The sequence below is a fragment of the Acipenser ruthenus genome, chromosome 15 (genome assembly GCF_902713425.1).
Source record: "Acipenser ruthenus chromosome 15, fAciRut3.2 maternal haplotype, whole genome shotgun sequence".
Classification (NCBI taxonomy): Eukaryota; Metazoa; Chordata; class Actinopteri; order Acipenseriformes; family Acipenseridae; genus Acipenser; species Acipenser ruthenus.
The window spans coordinates 24,243,862-24,263,178 of NC_081203.1; the positions used below are offsets into that span (position 1 = coordinate 24,243,862).

The window sequence follows — 19,317 nt, forward strand, 5'->3', positions numbered from 1 at the left end:
TTATGGCTTGGGTTAAATAAATTATTATTTTAACTGGGATGCACATGTTTATGAAATGCAGATGGTGAGCAGGCAGAAGAAAATGCTGCAGGAAATGACATCTTGGTTTTCCCAGACTAAAATGTCTCCTTCCTGTTAAAATCAATAGTTTTGTGTGCATTTAAATTTAGGTGCTGGGACTTTTGTGCATTGTTGATTCATAATTAAAACCTCAACAAACATTTTAACAAGATTTAGTATTAAACAGATCTACAATGTGTTTTAAAGTGAGTTCTATACATTTGGATATACCAATACAGGTTAATAATTACATGTAACTACAGCTTTGTAACCAACTTTATAATTACTTAAGAACACAACATTCCACCACTAACAAATTATTAAAATCGTAATCCAGTGCTCCCACTTTATAAGGCAGTCCTTTATACTACGGAACAGGTTATAAGGCGGTACGGTCATGGCTCCCATTTGCCCCATAATGCCATTACACTAACACTAGTATTCTTGCTATAAGGTGGAACAGTCTCTTTAACAATGCTGACTACAGCATTATAAAGGGGGAGCACTGTATATAGATGTTTTAGAAAGTGATCCTTAAAACTAAAGCGTGATCCATTTAATTTGATACAGGGCATGTTATAGATAAACCTATGGTCTTCAGGTGGCCGAGAACATTTAGCGGAGGTTCTGTTTTCACTTCACCCAGACCTCTTGGGCCTTCTTGCTGTCTGATGCTATTTCAATTTGTTACATTTTTATCTTGTTTAGTTTCATTCGTTTAATTGACTACATTGGTTTCAAATATCCACATCGCTTGGAGGGCTCACTGACCTTTGATTGTTTAGTTAAAGATGAACTTAAACACCAGAGAAATGCTTGGAGAAATTGAAACAGATTAATGTGGGGTGGAAATCTGGAAAAAAAAGCTTTAATTTTATGTACAAATATTAATATAGGATTCTACAGCTTTCCAGTACTACTGTCACCCAATAATTACACCTGAAGCTTAATACATACTACATATGGCATTATGCACTGTTCAATTCATTCTGTATATTATAATTATATTATACAACAACGATAAATGTGTTATTAGGACTGGAACTGTTCATTGTATATTTTTGGATGCCCAAAATACCTTAATAAATCAGTCACTTTTCTAGAAAAAAGAATTTGCTTCGAGTCAGCTCAAGTTCTTCCTTGAAACATCATGAAACCAGTTATTGTACAAGGAGTTACAGAGGCTGCACAATCTACTCTTTGTATCAGCTGCATTGAACTATGCCTGGATGAGTGGAGAGAAGTAAGCAGTGTTGCGTGTATTCAAGTTAGATGTTAATACTTTGTTGGGATTTAAAAGTGAAATCAAAGTCTTGCGAGGCTAGATCACTACAGATCTTTGTGATTCGCCATCAGCAAGTTAGACATGAGCCCTTACTATGGGCCCTATTTGTAAAACGGTGCCAATAAAGTGGGTTGTAACACACTATCGACATTCAACTTCAGCATAGTATACTTCCAGTCACTTAGTCAGGCACGGTGTACTGCAGCTGTAGTGAAACAAAGAGTAACTTGAATGTTGTCAAGTCCCGAAGCCTCTGAAACTTGTTTCACAATTATGTTATTGAAGTTTCAGTGCAGCCTCAAAACAAACACGTTCCTCTAAAAGGCGCGTTCTTTATTGTGGTACCAGGTATAAAAAAATAAAAGTATAAGGTACACTGCTGCTTGTAATACACTACCAAAACCTCCAGTAATATCACCTTACACAATTTAAAGGCAAATTTTAATTCTCATCCCATATACTGTCTTTCTATGCAAAGCAATTTTCTTTATACATATTTGCTGCTTGTATCTAACAAACATTTAATGCAGACCTTTATAAATGGGGACCTTGTGTTTGGTTTTTTTTTTTAGATCATATCTGCTTTCCAAACAGTCACCCTCCATTTAATATTACTGGTATTAAACATGCAACTTAGTAAATGCAACTGACAGAATAGGAATGTGCCAAGAGCATGTACTTTCTTTCCATCAAACACAGCTTAAATACATTTTCTGCAAAGTACTCATTTGGACAAAAAAAACTTGGAAAAACAAGTTAGGATTTTGTTTGCAGTGGACATTCTACTTTGTTTTCACTATTATTCCAGAGGTGGATCTTTGTCAATGCAATTAACAAATAAGTGACTGCAACGTGATCTCTGAAAATGGCTATATTTCAAGTGGAAAAAGATCTTACTCCAACATAACATACTAACATTCGCTGTAAAGTATGCTTTCGTCTTTAATGCCTAGGTAAGTTCCTTACAATACTGTATATAGTTTCCAGTAATAACAATAAAGAAAAACAAACAATGGTATTATAAAAAAAAACAGAAATAGTTTTTGTGAACACAAAACAAAAAACAAAACCAGTCCCGATAACATAATCTGTCACATCAGAGCAAATGGTTTGGAAACATGAAATAAAACAGTTGGATGCTTAATTACACACAGGATCCTAGAATACCAAGAATCAACTCACAATTCAATGACCAGCTACTTACGGTTTACATGTATAAAACCCTGTAAGAGACTTCCTGCAATCTGAATCAGCAGTCATACATTTATTTTTGGTTTGTTGTAATTAACTTTATAAGATCAACAAAAATGCTTGTTTTTGTGTGGTCTTCCTTCCCCTTAGCCATTCAGCATAAAATAAATAAAGTATTTTCCAAAAGCAACTGGACGTCTACCTAGATTAAGAAGCAGGATTCCAGTGCCAAGATTGCCTAATACCTTCAGCCACTAACATCATAGAACTGTGAGCAAAAATGAACACAATTCTTGGGAACATAAATGCATAATTGTAGTAAAGTGTAGTGCCATTAATTAACTTTAAAATAACCAACAATTTAATAAAGCAACACGTGTGTCTTGGTGAGCAAACACTCAATAACCGCAAATGAGTTCCACAATAGAACAACAAATTGAGGGTGCAATTTAGCACAAATTTAAATAATAATGATAAAATAAGGATTGGGACATTACCAATTATGTTCTGGTGTACCAAATACATAATAAACCAAAGCAAGCACAAAGATCCGCACTGGAAATCGCCTGAGATGTTTCCTATACATTATCTACAAACCTGGCCATTTGAACCTCTTCTGAACTTAACACAAGAAAGCCATATGAAAACAGATACTGCTTGCACTACAGCAAAAACACTGCTGTGGACAGTATATTTAGAAATAATAAAAAGACTGCATTCTTACAGGTTTAAATAACCAGTATTACTTAGTTGCAGTACAAAGTAGAATCCTTCTTTATTGATCACTACAAAATTTACAGAAGACACAAAATTACATTGGCCATGTTTATACCTACATTATCTACATCTTTCTAGTGGGGGTGGTCATGATATTTTTCATTTATAATCTTTGCTGCCAACACTTCACACAGATAAATACTCATATGGACTGTGTGTTTTTTCCAGATTCTTAAAGCTCTGTGAAACACTGCCAACTGAAAATAGGAAATACCTTCAATTCTTCCACCTATACCATGGTTGAGGCATAACGGTGCTTTATATTTAAAGGATTCCATTAACAATTCATTGTTGGGCATCTGGTAATAATATTCAAATCAAGTTTCAAATATTAACTACTGCTTATACCACATGCACTTTGTAAAGTAGCTGTAATTGCCTACAAACCACCAAAAGGATTTTAAAGAAAAGTGTCTGTATGGATTTACCAGATGCGGTAACCTACAAATCCTTGACGTGCCATGTGCCAAAGAATATAAATATCCCACATTATATATATACACATATATATATATATATACACATATATATATATATATATATATATATATATATATATATATATATATATACACACATACACATATATATATATATATATATATATATATATATATATATATATATATATATATATGTATATGTGAATATATATTACATATATGTTGCTGAATATTAACTTACATAAAAATACTATCACAGTGTGACTTAGGCACACAAAAACAAAGACCTTTGGGATTACAATTTAAAGTAGTGACCTAACTAGGATTTGAACCCAGGAATTATGGGCTCTAACCACCAGGGAACAACCTTTAAACAAACAATGACTTGGACATTAAATTTGCAAGTGAAGTCCTTATCACAGTGTGGTGATTTTTTGGAAACAGGGTGCATTCACATACAGTACTCTGGATTCTGATAACTTAAGGAAGGCCTTTTTTGTTTTAAGTATTGTAGTGTCCATTCCTCTTATAAAGTGCTTAAGGGAGCATGGTTGTCATTCACTGTTTGAGGAGGTCCTTCAGCACTGCCCCAGCACTGGCATCAGAAGACACAGGTAAAGGTGTGAATGTAGGCAAGGCATCAGAGATGGGCTTCATGAGAAGATGGCCGGTCCCACCTGCTCCAGGGGCTGCTGTTGTCATGAGAGGCACAGCGGCTGAACGTGGGGCCAAAAAGGGATTGAAGTCTATCCTTTTGTTTGCTCCAGGAAGACCTGGAGAAAATTACCACAAGCTTAACATTATACTACCAACAGTCTTATAGATCAAAACTATGAAATCATGATTTTGCATTTATTTCAATATATATATTTCATCTGTGACATTTAAAAAATAAAACTTTATATACAGAACAAAAATACCTGAACATGCCCAATGCATTTGTTGCCTTCAGTCTAGCTACCTTTGCCAAGCAATAATCGACTCTAAAATCATTACTTTTTACTACCTGGTTATCATTATGGTTTTTAGTCAGAGATTGACATTGTCTACAGTTAATGTTGCACTTTCTGTGGCAGGTGTTGCTGTACTAAGCAGTTTACCTGTGGCATTGGCTGCTGTGCTGCTGGAATGCTTGCCAGGTGGTGGTGCACTCAAAGGCTTCATGTCATACACAGGCAGCTTCGGTGGTGGCCTCGACTCTACTTCCAAAAACTTTACAAACAACTCTGAGAAAGACTGGAACAGAAAACAAGTATTTTTCTTCAGAAAATGTCATGAAACTGCAATTACACTGTTAACTCAAGCAAATGTAACACTTCATGTGCAGCACTTGCTTTGGCATCAATACAAAAAAACAAAAAACAAAAAAAACAAAAAGAAAACAACTTGTGTTAAGACTCACATTGTTTAAAATGGATGCATGCCCTGGTCTCAGAGGTGTGTTCGGGACACTTTGAGCACTTCGGCCACCAAGCCAACTAGACACCCACCCAGTAACTCCACGGCCTTCCTCCATCAGCTGTGAAAAGACAAACCACAATATAAGAGAATATAGGGAAATTGCCGTGATGCAAACATCATTAATGGAAAATGTTAAGCTCAAGAAAATCCAGCAGTTAAATATAATATTCTAGCTTAAGATGAGGTGTAACTGAATTTACCACTAATTTCAAAGTCTGTGTTTCTTTAACAGCTGCAGGGAAATTCTGTAAAACAGCTGGCACACACTTCCATTGTTCCTGCCAACTGTTGAATCTTGGAAAAGCAACTACTTCAATAATTGCCTGACTCTGCACATGTACAATATAATAATTAAACATCACTTTAAATGACTTACTGTACTATTCAGGTTTAATAAACTGAGGACTGTTAATGATCTTAAGAGCGTCCACGCTAAATACAGATGCAGTTCTATAAATAATCCGACTCATGCAGACATCTTTCCATTGTATTTTACTGTATTAACATCTGGTTTCACAGACCCCGATTAGAACTAATATAGGACTACCTAATGCCACCTTAGTTAAGATCGTCCACGATTAGTGCTAATTAGTGGCGCTTGACATAGCCCCAATAGGCTGTCATTCAAGGCAACGAGCTATCGGAAACAAATGACATATACAGTCAAATCCTGCTTACACATTTTACATGATTTAACAATCATGGTCTGACGGGATTGAATAACCACAGTCAACAATGACATTCAAGTTATACAAATTCAGAACAATTACAAATATAGAACTACAGTATGTTCAGGAACAATGGTTGTTACGGTGCCTTTCACATTCAAAGTGTACTGCTGTAAGAAAGATAGAGACCGTTAACGAGATTTTTGTATTTATTTAATTGTGAATCCTACCTCATCCATCTCTTCTTTCTGGAGTCCCAACACACTTCCCATTAACCTGAGAACCTCCTGTTGCTTGTTCTTTGGAGTATGAAAGTGACCAACAAACAAGTTCCTCATTAGGACTCTAGAAAAAGTGCATGAAGTGTGATTAAGCAACCACAGACAATTTTAAAGTTCTGTAAGAATGTAAAGAAAGTTAAGTGCAACTATTAGAGAACTAGTATATAGGGTAAAAAAAGGAACACATTTTTACATTACGTTACCACCATGTAGTGGAAATGACCGTCAGCTTGCTCACTACAGCATTTTATATTATTTGACAACTAATTTAACAAAAAGTGCTTCCTGGTAACATGCAAGCTCTGGTTAATTTGTCTTTTGGTGAAATTAATTCTTTCAGGACTGCATTTTAGGAGTAAATTCTATACTTACTTGTCTACTTTCCCTTCAGTACTGTTCACAAGATTCATAAGCTTATTCTGAGCATCTTCCAGCATCTCCTGTCTAAGGCCCACTATATAACAAACACAGTAAGTTTCTCGTGCATTAGTTAAACATTGTTTGCATCCATTAACATTCCATTCAAATCAAATTCAAATGTTTCTCATTAGTAATATAAATATGCACTAATGGGTTTACAAATTTTCATAAAAGGCTGCCAAAGCCAGCAAGTTTCTAATCTATGAGCCTGGCTTTTGATACCAATAACTCAGACATTTACAACTCCAAAAATCAGATGTGTTTAACCATTTAAGGCAGCATTATAAAAAATACATGTCTGGCATTCCATCCTCTTGCATCAAGAATAGTAAGAACCTAAATTAATACTACTGGCCAGCGAGATCATGTCTAGGAATTTATCTGAAGGTAATTAAATCGGAGGCTATAATTTAGTACAGCCTGTGAAATTGTGATACGTTAACAGTAAAAGCATTGTATCAAAAGCAAAGGCTTTTGGTGCCTCATGCAACAACTTTCCAGCACACCAAAGCCAGGATTGAATTATACCTACAGGTGCCTACTCCATTAACCCTGGCATAGACATTGGAGGTTTTGTTAATTCCAGTCTGCTTTCCATTCCAAGGAAATTAAAACAGGTTAATTGAGCATTGTCAGCCAGACTGAATGCCTGTGTTTCAGAGATGTAGCACCTCACCTTGTCTATTTAATTCCTCAATTTGCTCTTCTTTCAAGTCCAGCTGATCAGTGAGTCTTGATGCAGATTCCAGGGCTGTATTGGCTTCATCCAGATTCGTCTGAGAGTTGGAGGAGAGGATATTTAAAAAACAGTATGTCTTGATTGTTGACAAGAAAGGTAAAACATAATAAATAATAAAAAAATATTCTGTAGTAACGATTCCATGAAAGTTGTCTGAACTAAAGTAGACCATTTTGCCAAACTGAACTGATTCCAAACAGCCACATGTTAAGAATATTTCAGTATGATAATGACTCAAAAACACATCAGGATTATTTATGCTTCAGATGGAAGATATTAGGATAAAAAAAGGCAATTATGGCAGACTAAGGGGTTGGTTTGATCAACCTATACCCCACTGGGGTAAGCCACAGATAGATTTTGTTAAGTGTTTTACAGCACTGGAGAATGACCTTGGATTGAATCAACCACTTATCCTTGGTTATCACAGGATTAACTGAAAAAAATAAGTGCTGGATTCAATGCACGTGGATTCTCCAGTGCTGTAAAATGCTCTAACAAAACCCAGCTGTGGAAGTGCTTAGAGCCACATATATCTAACATGTCAGAACAAGTATATTAAAACATTTATTATTATGAATGTTCAACAGAAGTGTGGTTCTTTTTACTATGTTTGGTTCAAGATTTGATCACCCTGTTATTTCCTTTAACATTGTAAGTGGAAAATCATTAATGCAGAGGTATTTTTCCTGGTTCAGTTAACTTTGCACATTGCTATGTGTCTGATATTTCTTTAGGATTCTTTCTCAGGCAGAGGAACATACCTGCAGGCTTGACACTCTGTCCCCCAGTTTTTCTGCTTTCCTCTTCCACTCTGCCTTTTCCTTCTTGTGCTTCTCCAGTTCTGCTGAATACATGGCTTTCTCCTCTAGAATAAGAAAACAAGACTCAATTATAATTTGTTCATATTTGTATTTAAAACTACATGCTAAAATGTATCAGTTCTAGTTTGAAAATGATACAATAGGTTTATAAAGTTTGTTTTTTCAACATTCTTTCAACACATCTGCCATCTCTTGTCTTGACTCACCTTGTTGGAATTGTTCTAGCACCATCTGCAGGTTGGAGAGTGACACTGCATACTGTTTCACTTGCTCTTGTGACATGTTCAACTGTATTAAGGTTTCATCTCTCTGACGCACAACAGTGTTCAGTTGCTCCTGTAATGATTCCACTTGCATACTTGCTTGGTGGCTAAAATAAAATAACATAAAAAATAAAAAACACAGCATAAGATATACATATTTGCACACACATACAAAAAAAACAAATTCAACTTTATATACCTAAGAGTCTTCTTGATTTCCTCTCCAACAAAAAGTTTATTTTCTTCCATATTCTGTGTTTTTCATTATATAAAGCTCTCTTTGTGCATCTTTTAAGTTACCAACATGATGGTAACTTTTCAAAACCTTGACAAGAGACCAAATTTGACAAATCCATTCATTACCATTAATTGCTTTATTGAATTTGGTTGCTACCAACCTGCATGTATCTCTCCAGAATTGAGTGAGAAAACGATAAACAGTGCCACACAGTTTGTTTGCTACAGCTGCATGTATACCTTGCACTTTCCACAGCAGTGGAGGAGGAGTCTAGCTTTTCTTGTAGGGCCGTGACCTTCCTCCTCAATTCTGTCTCTCGGTCCCCTGCAGCAACAGCCTCCCGGGTGTATGAATCCTCCATCTCGATCAGGTGATTACGCAGACGATCCAGCTCCTGTGCTAGCCGCTGCTCCTTGTCACGCAAGTGCTGCATCTGAGATCACAGTTCATGCCTTTGATACTCAGCTTGTTAAACCTTTACTTAATATTCAAATCTGTATGAATGTGTGTCACATACTCAGTTTCAGCAACAAAGCTGACTTTAGTCATTGGTAAAATTGGTAAATACTATAACATAACAAGGGTGTTAGTCTTGGACACTGAAAAGGTTCCACAGAGCATAATCATCACAGTTAGGCATGCTGATCTACAGTATTATTCCGTTCACAAGGTATCTGGGTTGGTTTACAATAATTATGAAAAATGTTCACCTCATTCTGAATAGCACTTGTTTCCATCTGCTTCTGCTTTAGAGCTAGCATCATCTGGTCTCTCTCTTTTTGGAATTTGACTGCCTTTTCGTGCATTGACTTTACCTCATTCAACAACTGGTTTAATTCACCTGATTTACCCTGTTAAGAGATTGCAAAGGGTTTATTAAAACAAATATCCAGAGCAAAGCTCTGATTTAAAACTGAATGAAACAGGTTATTCAAGCAATGAATGAAAGTGAAATGTTCCCAAAATCTACAGTTCAAAGCTACTAACCTGCTCCCTTTCTTTCAGCATTTTCTCCAAGGCAGATGCCTTTTCCCTCATGGAATTTGACTCAAACTCTTTCTCCCTCAAAAGCATGGAAAACTGCATGTTTGTCTCCTGCAATGCTCTGAACTCAGTCTCTTTCTCTCTGGATCTCACCATTATTTGGTCATTCTCCTCTTTTAGCTTGTGAATGTCCATTTCCAAAATCAACGTTCTTTCTTTGAGATTGGTCACTGCTTGTTTCAACACTTCATTGTCATTTTCCTTGTTTCTCAGACTTTCAGTCAAAGGATTCAGCTGGTCACCTTTGGATTTGATAAGAAGGTCTTTTTCTCTTAGAGATTTCTGAAGAACATCGAGTCTATCCTTTGTCTGCTTGATCTCAGATGCTGCTGCTTCTTGTCCTTTTTTTTCACTTTCAGATGTAGAAGCCAAAGAGTTGGACAACCGATGGTTATTTTCTTTAAGAGTCCTTATAGTTGTATCTTTCTCCTCTATAACTTTCCTCAAATGTTCCAGCTCAAGATGCAGCCTTTTTACCTGTCCTTCATTCTCTTCCAGAATTGTACCTTCGGATGGAGTAGCTGTCATTAAAGGAGTTATTACTTCTGGAATGTTCACCACTAGATCTAGGCCTAGTTTTTCAAGTAGGAAGTCCTTGGTGCTGCTAAGCTGACTGATACTTTGCTGAACCTGAGCAAGCTCCTGACTTAGACTACCTAGCTTCTTCTCCTTCTGCTCATAACCCTGGATCAAGCTGTTATAATGGACAGACAGTTTAGAGTTGCAGTCGTTTTCGGATGAGACCTGGCTTTGTAGTTTGATAAGCTCTTCCTGGAGCTGAGCCGACTCATGTTGCATGTTCTTGACGGTGGTAATAACCTGCTGCTTCCATTCCTCCATCTTCTTCACCTGCTGTTTTAAATTGTCCCGTTCCTGGAGAAGCTCTTCAAACTGATTACTGCTCACACCACTTGATTCGCTGCCCGGACCGCTATTGGAAGTTTGAAGGACTGTCAACAAGGTTTGGCATTTCTGTGTCAAGGCATCTATCTCAATGTCTTTTTCCCTGATGATTCTTGAAAGGTTTTGGATAGTCTCTCGCACCATATCTTGGCTTCCAATATCATTCATGCTAGACATCTTCTGATTTTCTTCTTGGAGCTTCAGAAGGGCAGTTTCTTTGGCAGCTACAATGTCCATGAGTCTATGATATTCAGACTTCAGCTGACTATTCTCTCTGGTCTTCTCATTCAACACTGCCAATACTTGTTCTCTTTCCACTGCATAAGCTTGTATCTGTTGTTGCAGATAGATAACATCTTGCGTGTAGGTTCCAGAGGTGACCCTTGCATGAAGAGCTTGTATCTCCAAGTCCTTCTGCTGGATGATGAGAGTAAGTTTACCAACTTCATCTTTTGAGCCAACCAGCTGATCCAACTGTTTGGTCAAGGACAAGTTCTTCTCATTAAGAAGATTAATCTCTATTTCTTTTTCCTTCATCCCATTGACCAGTCTGTCAATCTCAACTTTGGACAAATCATGTTTCTCATTCCCATTCTCCCGGTTCAACGACTCACTCTTATCTTCCTGCAGAATAACTGAATCAGTGTGGATTACTTGCATTTCCCTCTGAAACTGCATCTTGATCTGATCTATGGACTCCTGAAGGCTAACAATCTCCTTATCTTTCTCCAAGATGAGTTTCTCATATGTAAAAGTCATTGTTTTGGCCTGATCCAGCTCCCTTTCTTGTTCCTGCAAGGAATCATGAAAGCTTCCTTTTTGCTCCTTCATTGTCTTCTTTAGAGCCGTTATCTCATCTTCTAAGCCATCCTTTTTTGTTTTGAGTTGTGCGATCTCAGTCTCCAGTTCTGTTATTATATCCAGAGTTTTGGGCTCAGCAATTGATTGGGGTCTACTCTGCTGGTCCTTCAGACGATCTATTTCCTCTTTGAGGTGACTGTTTTCTTCTTTCATCACAGCAAGCTGTTTATCTTTTTCTTCAAGGGCATGCTTAAGGACCTCACATTCTTTAGTTGCCTTGGCACACTTCTCCAGTTCCTTTTGAGATTCTGTCACCCTTTCTTTAAACTTTTCCATAAACACATCCTTCTCTTTGATTAACTCTGTCAGCTGTTTCTGTCCAGATAAGCTAGACGTCAGCATCTCTTTAGTTTCTTGGTGGTCAGCTTCCATTTGCTCAATGCTTTGTTTTAGCTCTGATATCTCCAAGTCCTTCTGCTGGTTCAATTTAACCAGGCGCTCATGCTCTGTTTGTAAGGCAGAGGCATCCATATTCCGTGCCCTTGTAAGCTCCTCAATAGTTTGCCGATATTGTTTAGCCTGTTCCATTAACCTCTTTTCAGTATGGTTCAGTTCAGTTTCCAATTGTACCTTTTCCATTCTTAAAGCTTCCAGCCTAGTGTCTTTTTCCATGGTGACCTTGTCTTTAACAGACTGTGCATCTCTAAGCTGCTGATTCACAACTTCTAGACTCCCTTCAGCATTCTTGTAATCTACTTGCAGCTTTTTAACTTCCATTTTGAGCTCATAATTTGTAGCCAGTACTTTTTCATGCAAGTTTTTGCTTTCTAAAATTTCTCGCCTCAATTTAGAAATTTCTCTTTCCTTTTGTTCAAGTAGCTGCTCCTGCTGTCCACTGTCTGAAGTGCTGTCACCAGACTTTGATAACTCCAGCTTGGCTGCAGAAAGCTCCTCTTCAGCTTTCTGCAGCTGTTCCTTCAGCTCAGAGTTCTCCTTCTTAAAATCTGTGCTGCGCTCTTGAGCTTTCCCCAGTTGCTGTTTGAGGTCCTTCATGGTTTCCTGGATTTGCTGTTTACTCATGTGCATATCATTGAGGGTGAACGCACTCTGGCTCAGTTTTTCACGCTGTGACTCTACCTCCTTTTGCATTGTCTTGTGTTGTGACTCACGTTTGACCAGATCCTTTCTAGTGCTCTCCAGTTCTGATTGTAATCGATCTATGGTGATATCAGCCGCTTTACGTTGTTGCACCAGCTGATCCTTGATTGAAATCAGGTGCTGAAATATTAAAACAGTTCAGTTGTGAAACAATTCTAAAAAATGAACCCTTAGAACTAACTCAGGATCACTAACTATCATATGTGTATACTATAACAAAACAATTTCTTGCTAATCATACACAGTTTTAGGTCTCCTCAGGACATGCCTTTTTAACACTAAAAACAAACATAAAAACTCTGGGTTAAGAATTCCAGACATAAATATTCTTAATTCCTAACTGCAGAAATCAATGATTACTTTATGTGAATGAAACTTTATCCTGAAGTTGTATGCAACTTACCCGAGTTGCCTCTTGGTTCTGTTTATCTAATTCTTCTACTTCTGCCATCAGTGTGTCCCTTTCCATGGTGCAGTCTGCCAACAGTCTCTCTTTTTCTTGCAGTTTTTCACTCAGTTCTTTCACTTCCAATAACTCTGCTCCAAGTTCTTCATTAATTCCAGCATTGTCCTCAACCGTTTGCTGAGGTTTTATGTTTTCAAGCTGTTCCTTCAGAATTGTCTAAAAAAAGAACACACATTTCTGTATAAAATATTAGGAAATATAATTGACTACTTCTAATATAGTATACTATTGGTGTTAATTGTAATAGACAGTCAGTTTGTTAATATTTAAAAACACACAACTACAATATTACACTTAACTTTTAAAAACAGTAAAACAAAAGTACTAGTTTTTTGACAGCACATACCTTTTCTTTCTCTATCTGTTCCTTTTCTTCCTTCAAGGTCGTAATTATTGTATTCAATTCTAAAATGTCTGCATGTTCTACTTCAGCTTTGGACTGAAAAAAAAAAATTAAATAGTGTACACATTTCTACAGTTTAAAGAGATGGTTTAAAAAAAGTATATTTATTTTTTTGTTTTACAAATGGATTCTCTAAATAGTTATTTACACAGATTCAGAATTAAAATGGTGTTTAATAACCTAATAAATCAAATCCATTTTCACTATTATAAACTTGAATTCTGATATTGTCATAACCCAGAAAAAGTTATGGTTGACCTATTCAATGTTTAGACGGACAACCAGGTACTACAAGTATAGCTGCTAGCAAAGCCACAAAACTAAGGACTTGTCTACTCTGTGGAATTGAAAAATGCAACTTAAAAAAATAAATAAATAAATAAATAAATAAATAAATAAATAAAAGAGCAGGTGTCTTACTGGTGTCGTGGCTAAAATGTTCAATACAGCTCAACATTCTTGCTTGGCAACAATTCACCCTTTTTTTAACCACTGCAGAGATGCAAGCTAGAGTCTTAGTGAATGTTTCTCTTACTAAACATATCATGCAAAAAAATACATATTTCTACAATTTTCTTATATATTTTTTTTAATTTAGTAAATCGCCATTTATTTTATTATTTTCTCCCAATTTGGAATATCCAGTTATTTTTAGGCTCAGCTCACCGCTACCACCCCGCGCTGACATGGGAGCGGTGAAGACGAACACACACTGTCCTCCGAAGTGTGTGCCGACAGCCAATCGCTTTTTTTCACACTGCAGACTCACCGTGCAGCCACCTCAGAGCTACAGCGTCTGAGGACAATGCAGCCCTTCTGGGCAGCTTATAGGCGCCCGGCCAGACTACAGGGGTCACTGGTGCGCAGTGAGCCGAGGACAACCTGGCCGACCTAAGGCCCCCAGGCCCGCCCCCCCCCCCCCCCCCCCCCCCCCAAGTGGCGCGCGGCCAATTGTGCACTCCTCCCTGGGAGCTCCCGTCTACGGTCGGCAATAGAATAGCCTGGAACCAGCGACCTCCAGGCAATAGGGCGCATCCTGCACTCCACTCGGAGCGCTTTTACCAGATGCGCCACTCGTGAGCCCCTTATTTCTACAATATTAATGTAACATACCTGATTTAGATTTTTCAGCCTTGTTATTTCCTTTTCTGCAGCTGCAAAATAATAATTATAAAAAAAAAAGGTTTTAGGCAACTTGGTGTACATTTTAAAAACTATATTTAAAAAAAACAAAACAAAAAACAACTGTCACAGGCACCCTACCTACTAATGCTTTTTTCAAGCCATTAATCTCATTTTCCAGATGTGATTTTTGCATAGATTTTTCCGTTTGATCATCCACTCTGGTCTGAAGCTCATCTACAGTGTTCTGCAGCCTTTTGTAAGTCTGCATTAATGTATCTGTCTCAGACTGAGCATCTTCCTTTTCTTGAAGCAAGGCGACACGCTCCTGCTCAGCAACGATGAGGCTTTCAGTCATCTCTTTTATCTTGTGCTCCAGTTCTTCTGCGCTCTGTTTTCTGGAAGTCAATTCAATCTCCATGGCTCGAATTGTCTGCTGCTGCTCTGAGGCTTTGAAATGTTCGGGGGTCCCTGCACTGGAGCCACCTGAAATTGATAAGGAATTAAGAGAAGCACAGGTTTTATCTCTAGATGGTAAGCTACACTTAAATACAAAAAGCAGATAAAAATAAATAAATCACATTTGTCTTACTAGGCCTTAAACTGTAGAATGTCACAGCATTAAAAGCTTGCCTATAATTTCAATTTATAAATGTCTTCACCAGCTTTCCTGACTGACTACTATTGCAGGTTTTTCATTAGTTTGAAGTTTAACGATCGCTTCTACTGCAATTTCCACAACAGTAATTAGGCTCTATCAAAGAACTTTCACCTTGTCCCCATGTGGTTGATGGAAACATAGCATTAAAAATGTAATTGAAAGTTTTGTTTTCACCTGGCTGTAACTGCTCCTCCAACTCTTCAATTCTCTCTTCATACTCGGCAAGTTCCTCCCGATGCCGGCATGTCATCTCTGACAGTTTATGCCTGTGTGCATCTTGCAATGCTGAGAGCTCATGCTGGTGTTCATCAATTTCCTGGCTCATAGTTTCTTTTAACTCCTGGTATAATAAAATAAATACATACAAGGTATTTGTGTGGTTCAACTAAGGGCTCGATAACAAATATTCTAAGAGGCATCAAAAAAAAAAAAAAGTATTTCATAAGCACCTCAAATAAACTGCTTACCTTAATAGTTTTTTGCAGCTTGTAGATCTCACCCTGGTCAGTACTGACTGCCCCTTGAGTTTTAAAGGTCTAAATCAAATAAAGAAAAGCTTTGTGTTACTAATGACATCAAAAAATTCAAATCTCTCTTTTCTTACATCAACAAACTAATCAATATTAAGACTTGGCACCAGATTTACCATTTTTAGTCAAGTTGGTGCAAAGTAAAAACCTAGAAATTTGGCCCAAACAAATAGTATGCGTTTGGTGTAAGAGTGCCCTCTGCTGTTAGCATGCAGAACACTTTTTTTATTACTCTTGACTTAAAAATGTTAAAGTTAGAGTAGAGATTGTCTAGTATATAAGTAGCATACAAATCACCTTTAAATCAATAAATGCCCGTAATAGTAAACACATTCATGTGACATTACAAAGAAAATGGTAAAACTGACCTGTGACAGAGTCCTCCAGTGAGCGACTTCTGCCTGGAGTTTGGACACCTCATTGGACAAGCGGTTGATCTCCTGCTGAGACCAGATCACATCTCCAAAGTCCATGTCATCGTTCTGAAAGCTTGGATGAAGTCTATCCCTAGAAAGAAAGGAGGTGGACGTGGAGGTGGCAGGTAATATGGCAGCATCGCCTTGAGCAGACTGTGCAACTGTCTGCAGTTTGTGCAGCTGATCCTGCAGGGTATTCTGCCTGGCTTTCAGGTGGCTTATCTCCACCTAAAAGCAAATTAAAAAAAAAAAAATTACACACACACACACATATATATATATATATACACATCTATATATATATATATATATATATATATATATATATATATATATACACACATCTATATATATATATATATATATATATATATATATATACACACATCTATATATATATATATACTCTCTCTCTCTCTCTCTCTCTCTCTATATATATATATATATATAAGTATCAATTACTTGTTAGCTCTGGTCTTCATCCTCCTAGAGAAAAAAAAAGAATCAAACACCATACTAGAACTGACTGCAAATGTGAGTGGGGTTCAAACTCCTGCTATTACTGGGATTCAAATTTAAAATTTAACCAATAAAATATTACCCCTCAGAAACAATGCGTGCTAAATCAACTTTTAAAACAACCAATCAACTTTTAAAACAACTGTCACATTTCCAAACTGACTTTTTAGTTGAAGATTGCTATATAACTTTTAACAAATTAATTTACATACTGAATATGAGGTCATTGTAAAGTTACGTGGCTGTTTTGAGCAGCTGCTTTTTTGGAAAAGTCCTTCATGGAGCAATGAAACTTAGCAGGTAGAGAAAACAAACAATATCTAAATTTTGAAAAGTTATTTTTTCACACCAGCAGTTCAAAGTTGCCAAGTGATTTTACCTAAAACCAATAATGTTCACTGTCAGGTCCTGTGCCAGGGTTGTAAATAAATACCTCTTTCTGCTGTAATTGACCCCTGTACTCAGAAGACTGTTGTTTTATCTGGATCTCTGCGGCTTCATGCTTCTCCTCTAGCTCCATGTGGATTTTTTTCAATCGTTCATACTGGGGAAAAAAAAAGATGGTACAAACTAATCAATAAACATAAATGACAGTTGTCTGCAACTATGAACTAGTAGGAGGTTTGCATGTAAAAACAATCTAATTAAAAAAAAAAAAAAAGGTTTACACTGACCTCTGATTTCTGTGTGATGTAGGCTGCTTCCAGCTCTTTATGTTGCAGTTCAGTGGCAGCATCTGTGGAAAGAAAAAATATTTAGCCAATTAAAAGATGTTTGATAAACAGATTGTCCAAAAATGTCAAGACAAAAATGTATTGGTTGCATAATGCTAAGAAATGTAATGCTGTAAAAACTAGGTGACAACATTTTTGAAAATTACCCCCAGCTCCTTTTTTTAAATGAAAACTGCTTTTTTTTGTTGATATGTTGGTAATATCACTAAAATCCAAACTAATCGAAATCTTGAATGTGTATTGTACATTGAAGTATTGTGTAGTGTTCTAAAAGCAGGATATGCAAACAGCTGCATTAAGAGCTCAATACATATGTAAAGCATGCTGGCTGGCCCTGGTTTTACCAGCTGGTTTAAAATACTACACATTCCAGAAAGCAGAAAGTGGAAGTTTATTTCAGAGTAGCCAAGGCCATTATCATCCAACTGCCAAGTGCAGTATCTTGGCCTTGTACATAACTGGATAATCCCACAGATCATCCACATCTACAGTACAGCAAACAAAGATAACACGACCCTGCTTTCCCTACCAAATAACATAATTCCCTGAGAAGCAAAATAACATGAACAGTGAACACCCTAACAAAATTAGTGTAATAATAAAAGAATATGCTTGATGGGTTATGGTTAACAGTCAATGTAGTAAGCCTAAATTATGTCAGACTTCCAATATTCAAGAGTGTATTCTCAAGGCAGACCTATAACAAATTACCATCCCAAACAATACATGATTATTTGAACTTGCTGCCCCACTCGCTGAGTATTCTCATGACTCACTGAATATTTGGAACCCAAAAAGATCAAAGTTCCCTATAACGCAGCTTGATCTTAATCAGACAGACAATGTTTACTCTATCTATCAGCTGCGTTGCTTTTCTGTGTTACCGCTATGTTACTTCTTATAATATTTTCACCGTTTTAAAAGGCAAGTGTATCAAGTTTATCTGTATCAAGTAAACAACAGTGGGCATGTTCTTTAGGGATTTACATCCTGAAGCAGCTCTCCACTAGCTTTGGTCAAGGTGCTTGCTGACGGAAAGGTCTGTTTGTAATTAAGGCCATGACTCTGTTACTTTGACAGGCACAGATGAGTCGTGAAAAAAAAAATAGTTGGAAATAGTTAAAACTGAGCAGATATAGTACAGATACAATACAAGGTGCAAAGTTCAATATTTAAGATGACAAGTAAATAGGTCAGGCTATAACAAATTCAAAGCTCTTTGAAATGGATCAAGGTATGACAATCATCCTGACCGACAGAATTTTGTATGCTTGAAAGGCAGTCATTGTCAAACAAAATGCACCCATCTTAGAATCACTTTTATGTTTGAAATATTTTGAAACTTAAGACTTGTGTGAGCTGTAAATGCACAGGTTACATTAATATAAATAAACAGGGGGGACTACTGTACTTCAGGGTACTTAATGGTATTCCAGGTTTATTGGTGTGTATACTCTTATTGGGTGCTAGTTATTAATCAATTAGAAAGCTCGTCTTTCTTTTCTGAGTGCAACGTTGAGTCGTTACATTTTTGTTTAGGGGTATTCATATATTTAATTCACACTGTTGCATACAGTATCTGTTTCTTTAAATAAAGCATTTTTTAAATTGGAATACAGTCTTTAAATCAACAAGTTTGTTGTTTTAACATTAACAATACGGTACAACATGTCAAAAGCATGTCTTGTCATTAGTACCATTACCGGTTCTGTTTTGTGTTAGTTTTGTACTTGACTGTGCATCCATATGTGACACCATGTGCACATCCCAGTTGGTCCTGCACTATATGAACATCTTGCATGCAGTTTATAATATTTACATTAAATTGCTATGGATTTTCTTGAAGGCTGTAAGTACATTTTCTTAAGCAGCCAAACAGAAATACATACCTCCAACTTCTTCCGTACCCT

The 19,317-nt window shown here is 36.9% G+C and overlaps 1 protein-coding gene across 1 annotated transcript; it reads right to left on the reverse strand.

The window, feature by feature from the left end:
* Window positions 1-912: 912 nt before the first annotated feature.
* On the reverse strand, window positions 913-19,317 carry LOC117421941 (thyroid receptor-interacting protein 11-like; the record flags this gene model as incomplete). Its single annotated transcript, XM_058987530.1, is given in 21 exon segments — window positions 913-4,529; window positions 4,857-4,992; window positions 5,159-5,275; window positions 6,116-6,230; window positions 6,539-6,620; window positions 7,263-7,362; window positions 8,090-8,193; window positions 8,356-8,519; window positions 8,890-9,083; window positions 9,361-9,501; window positions 9,638-12,676; window positions 12,960-13,178; window positions 13,369-13,461; window positions 14,539-14,579; window positions 14,689-15,033; window positions 15,383-15,548; window positions 15,676-15,744; window positions 16,107-16,382; window positions 17,107-17,217; window positions 17,348-17,409; window positions 19,297-19,317. Coding segments are annotated over 21 exon segments (5,810 nt in total), but the record flags the coding sequence as incomplete, so codon positions are not given.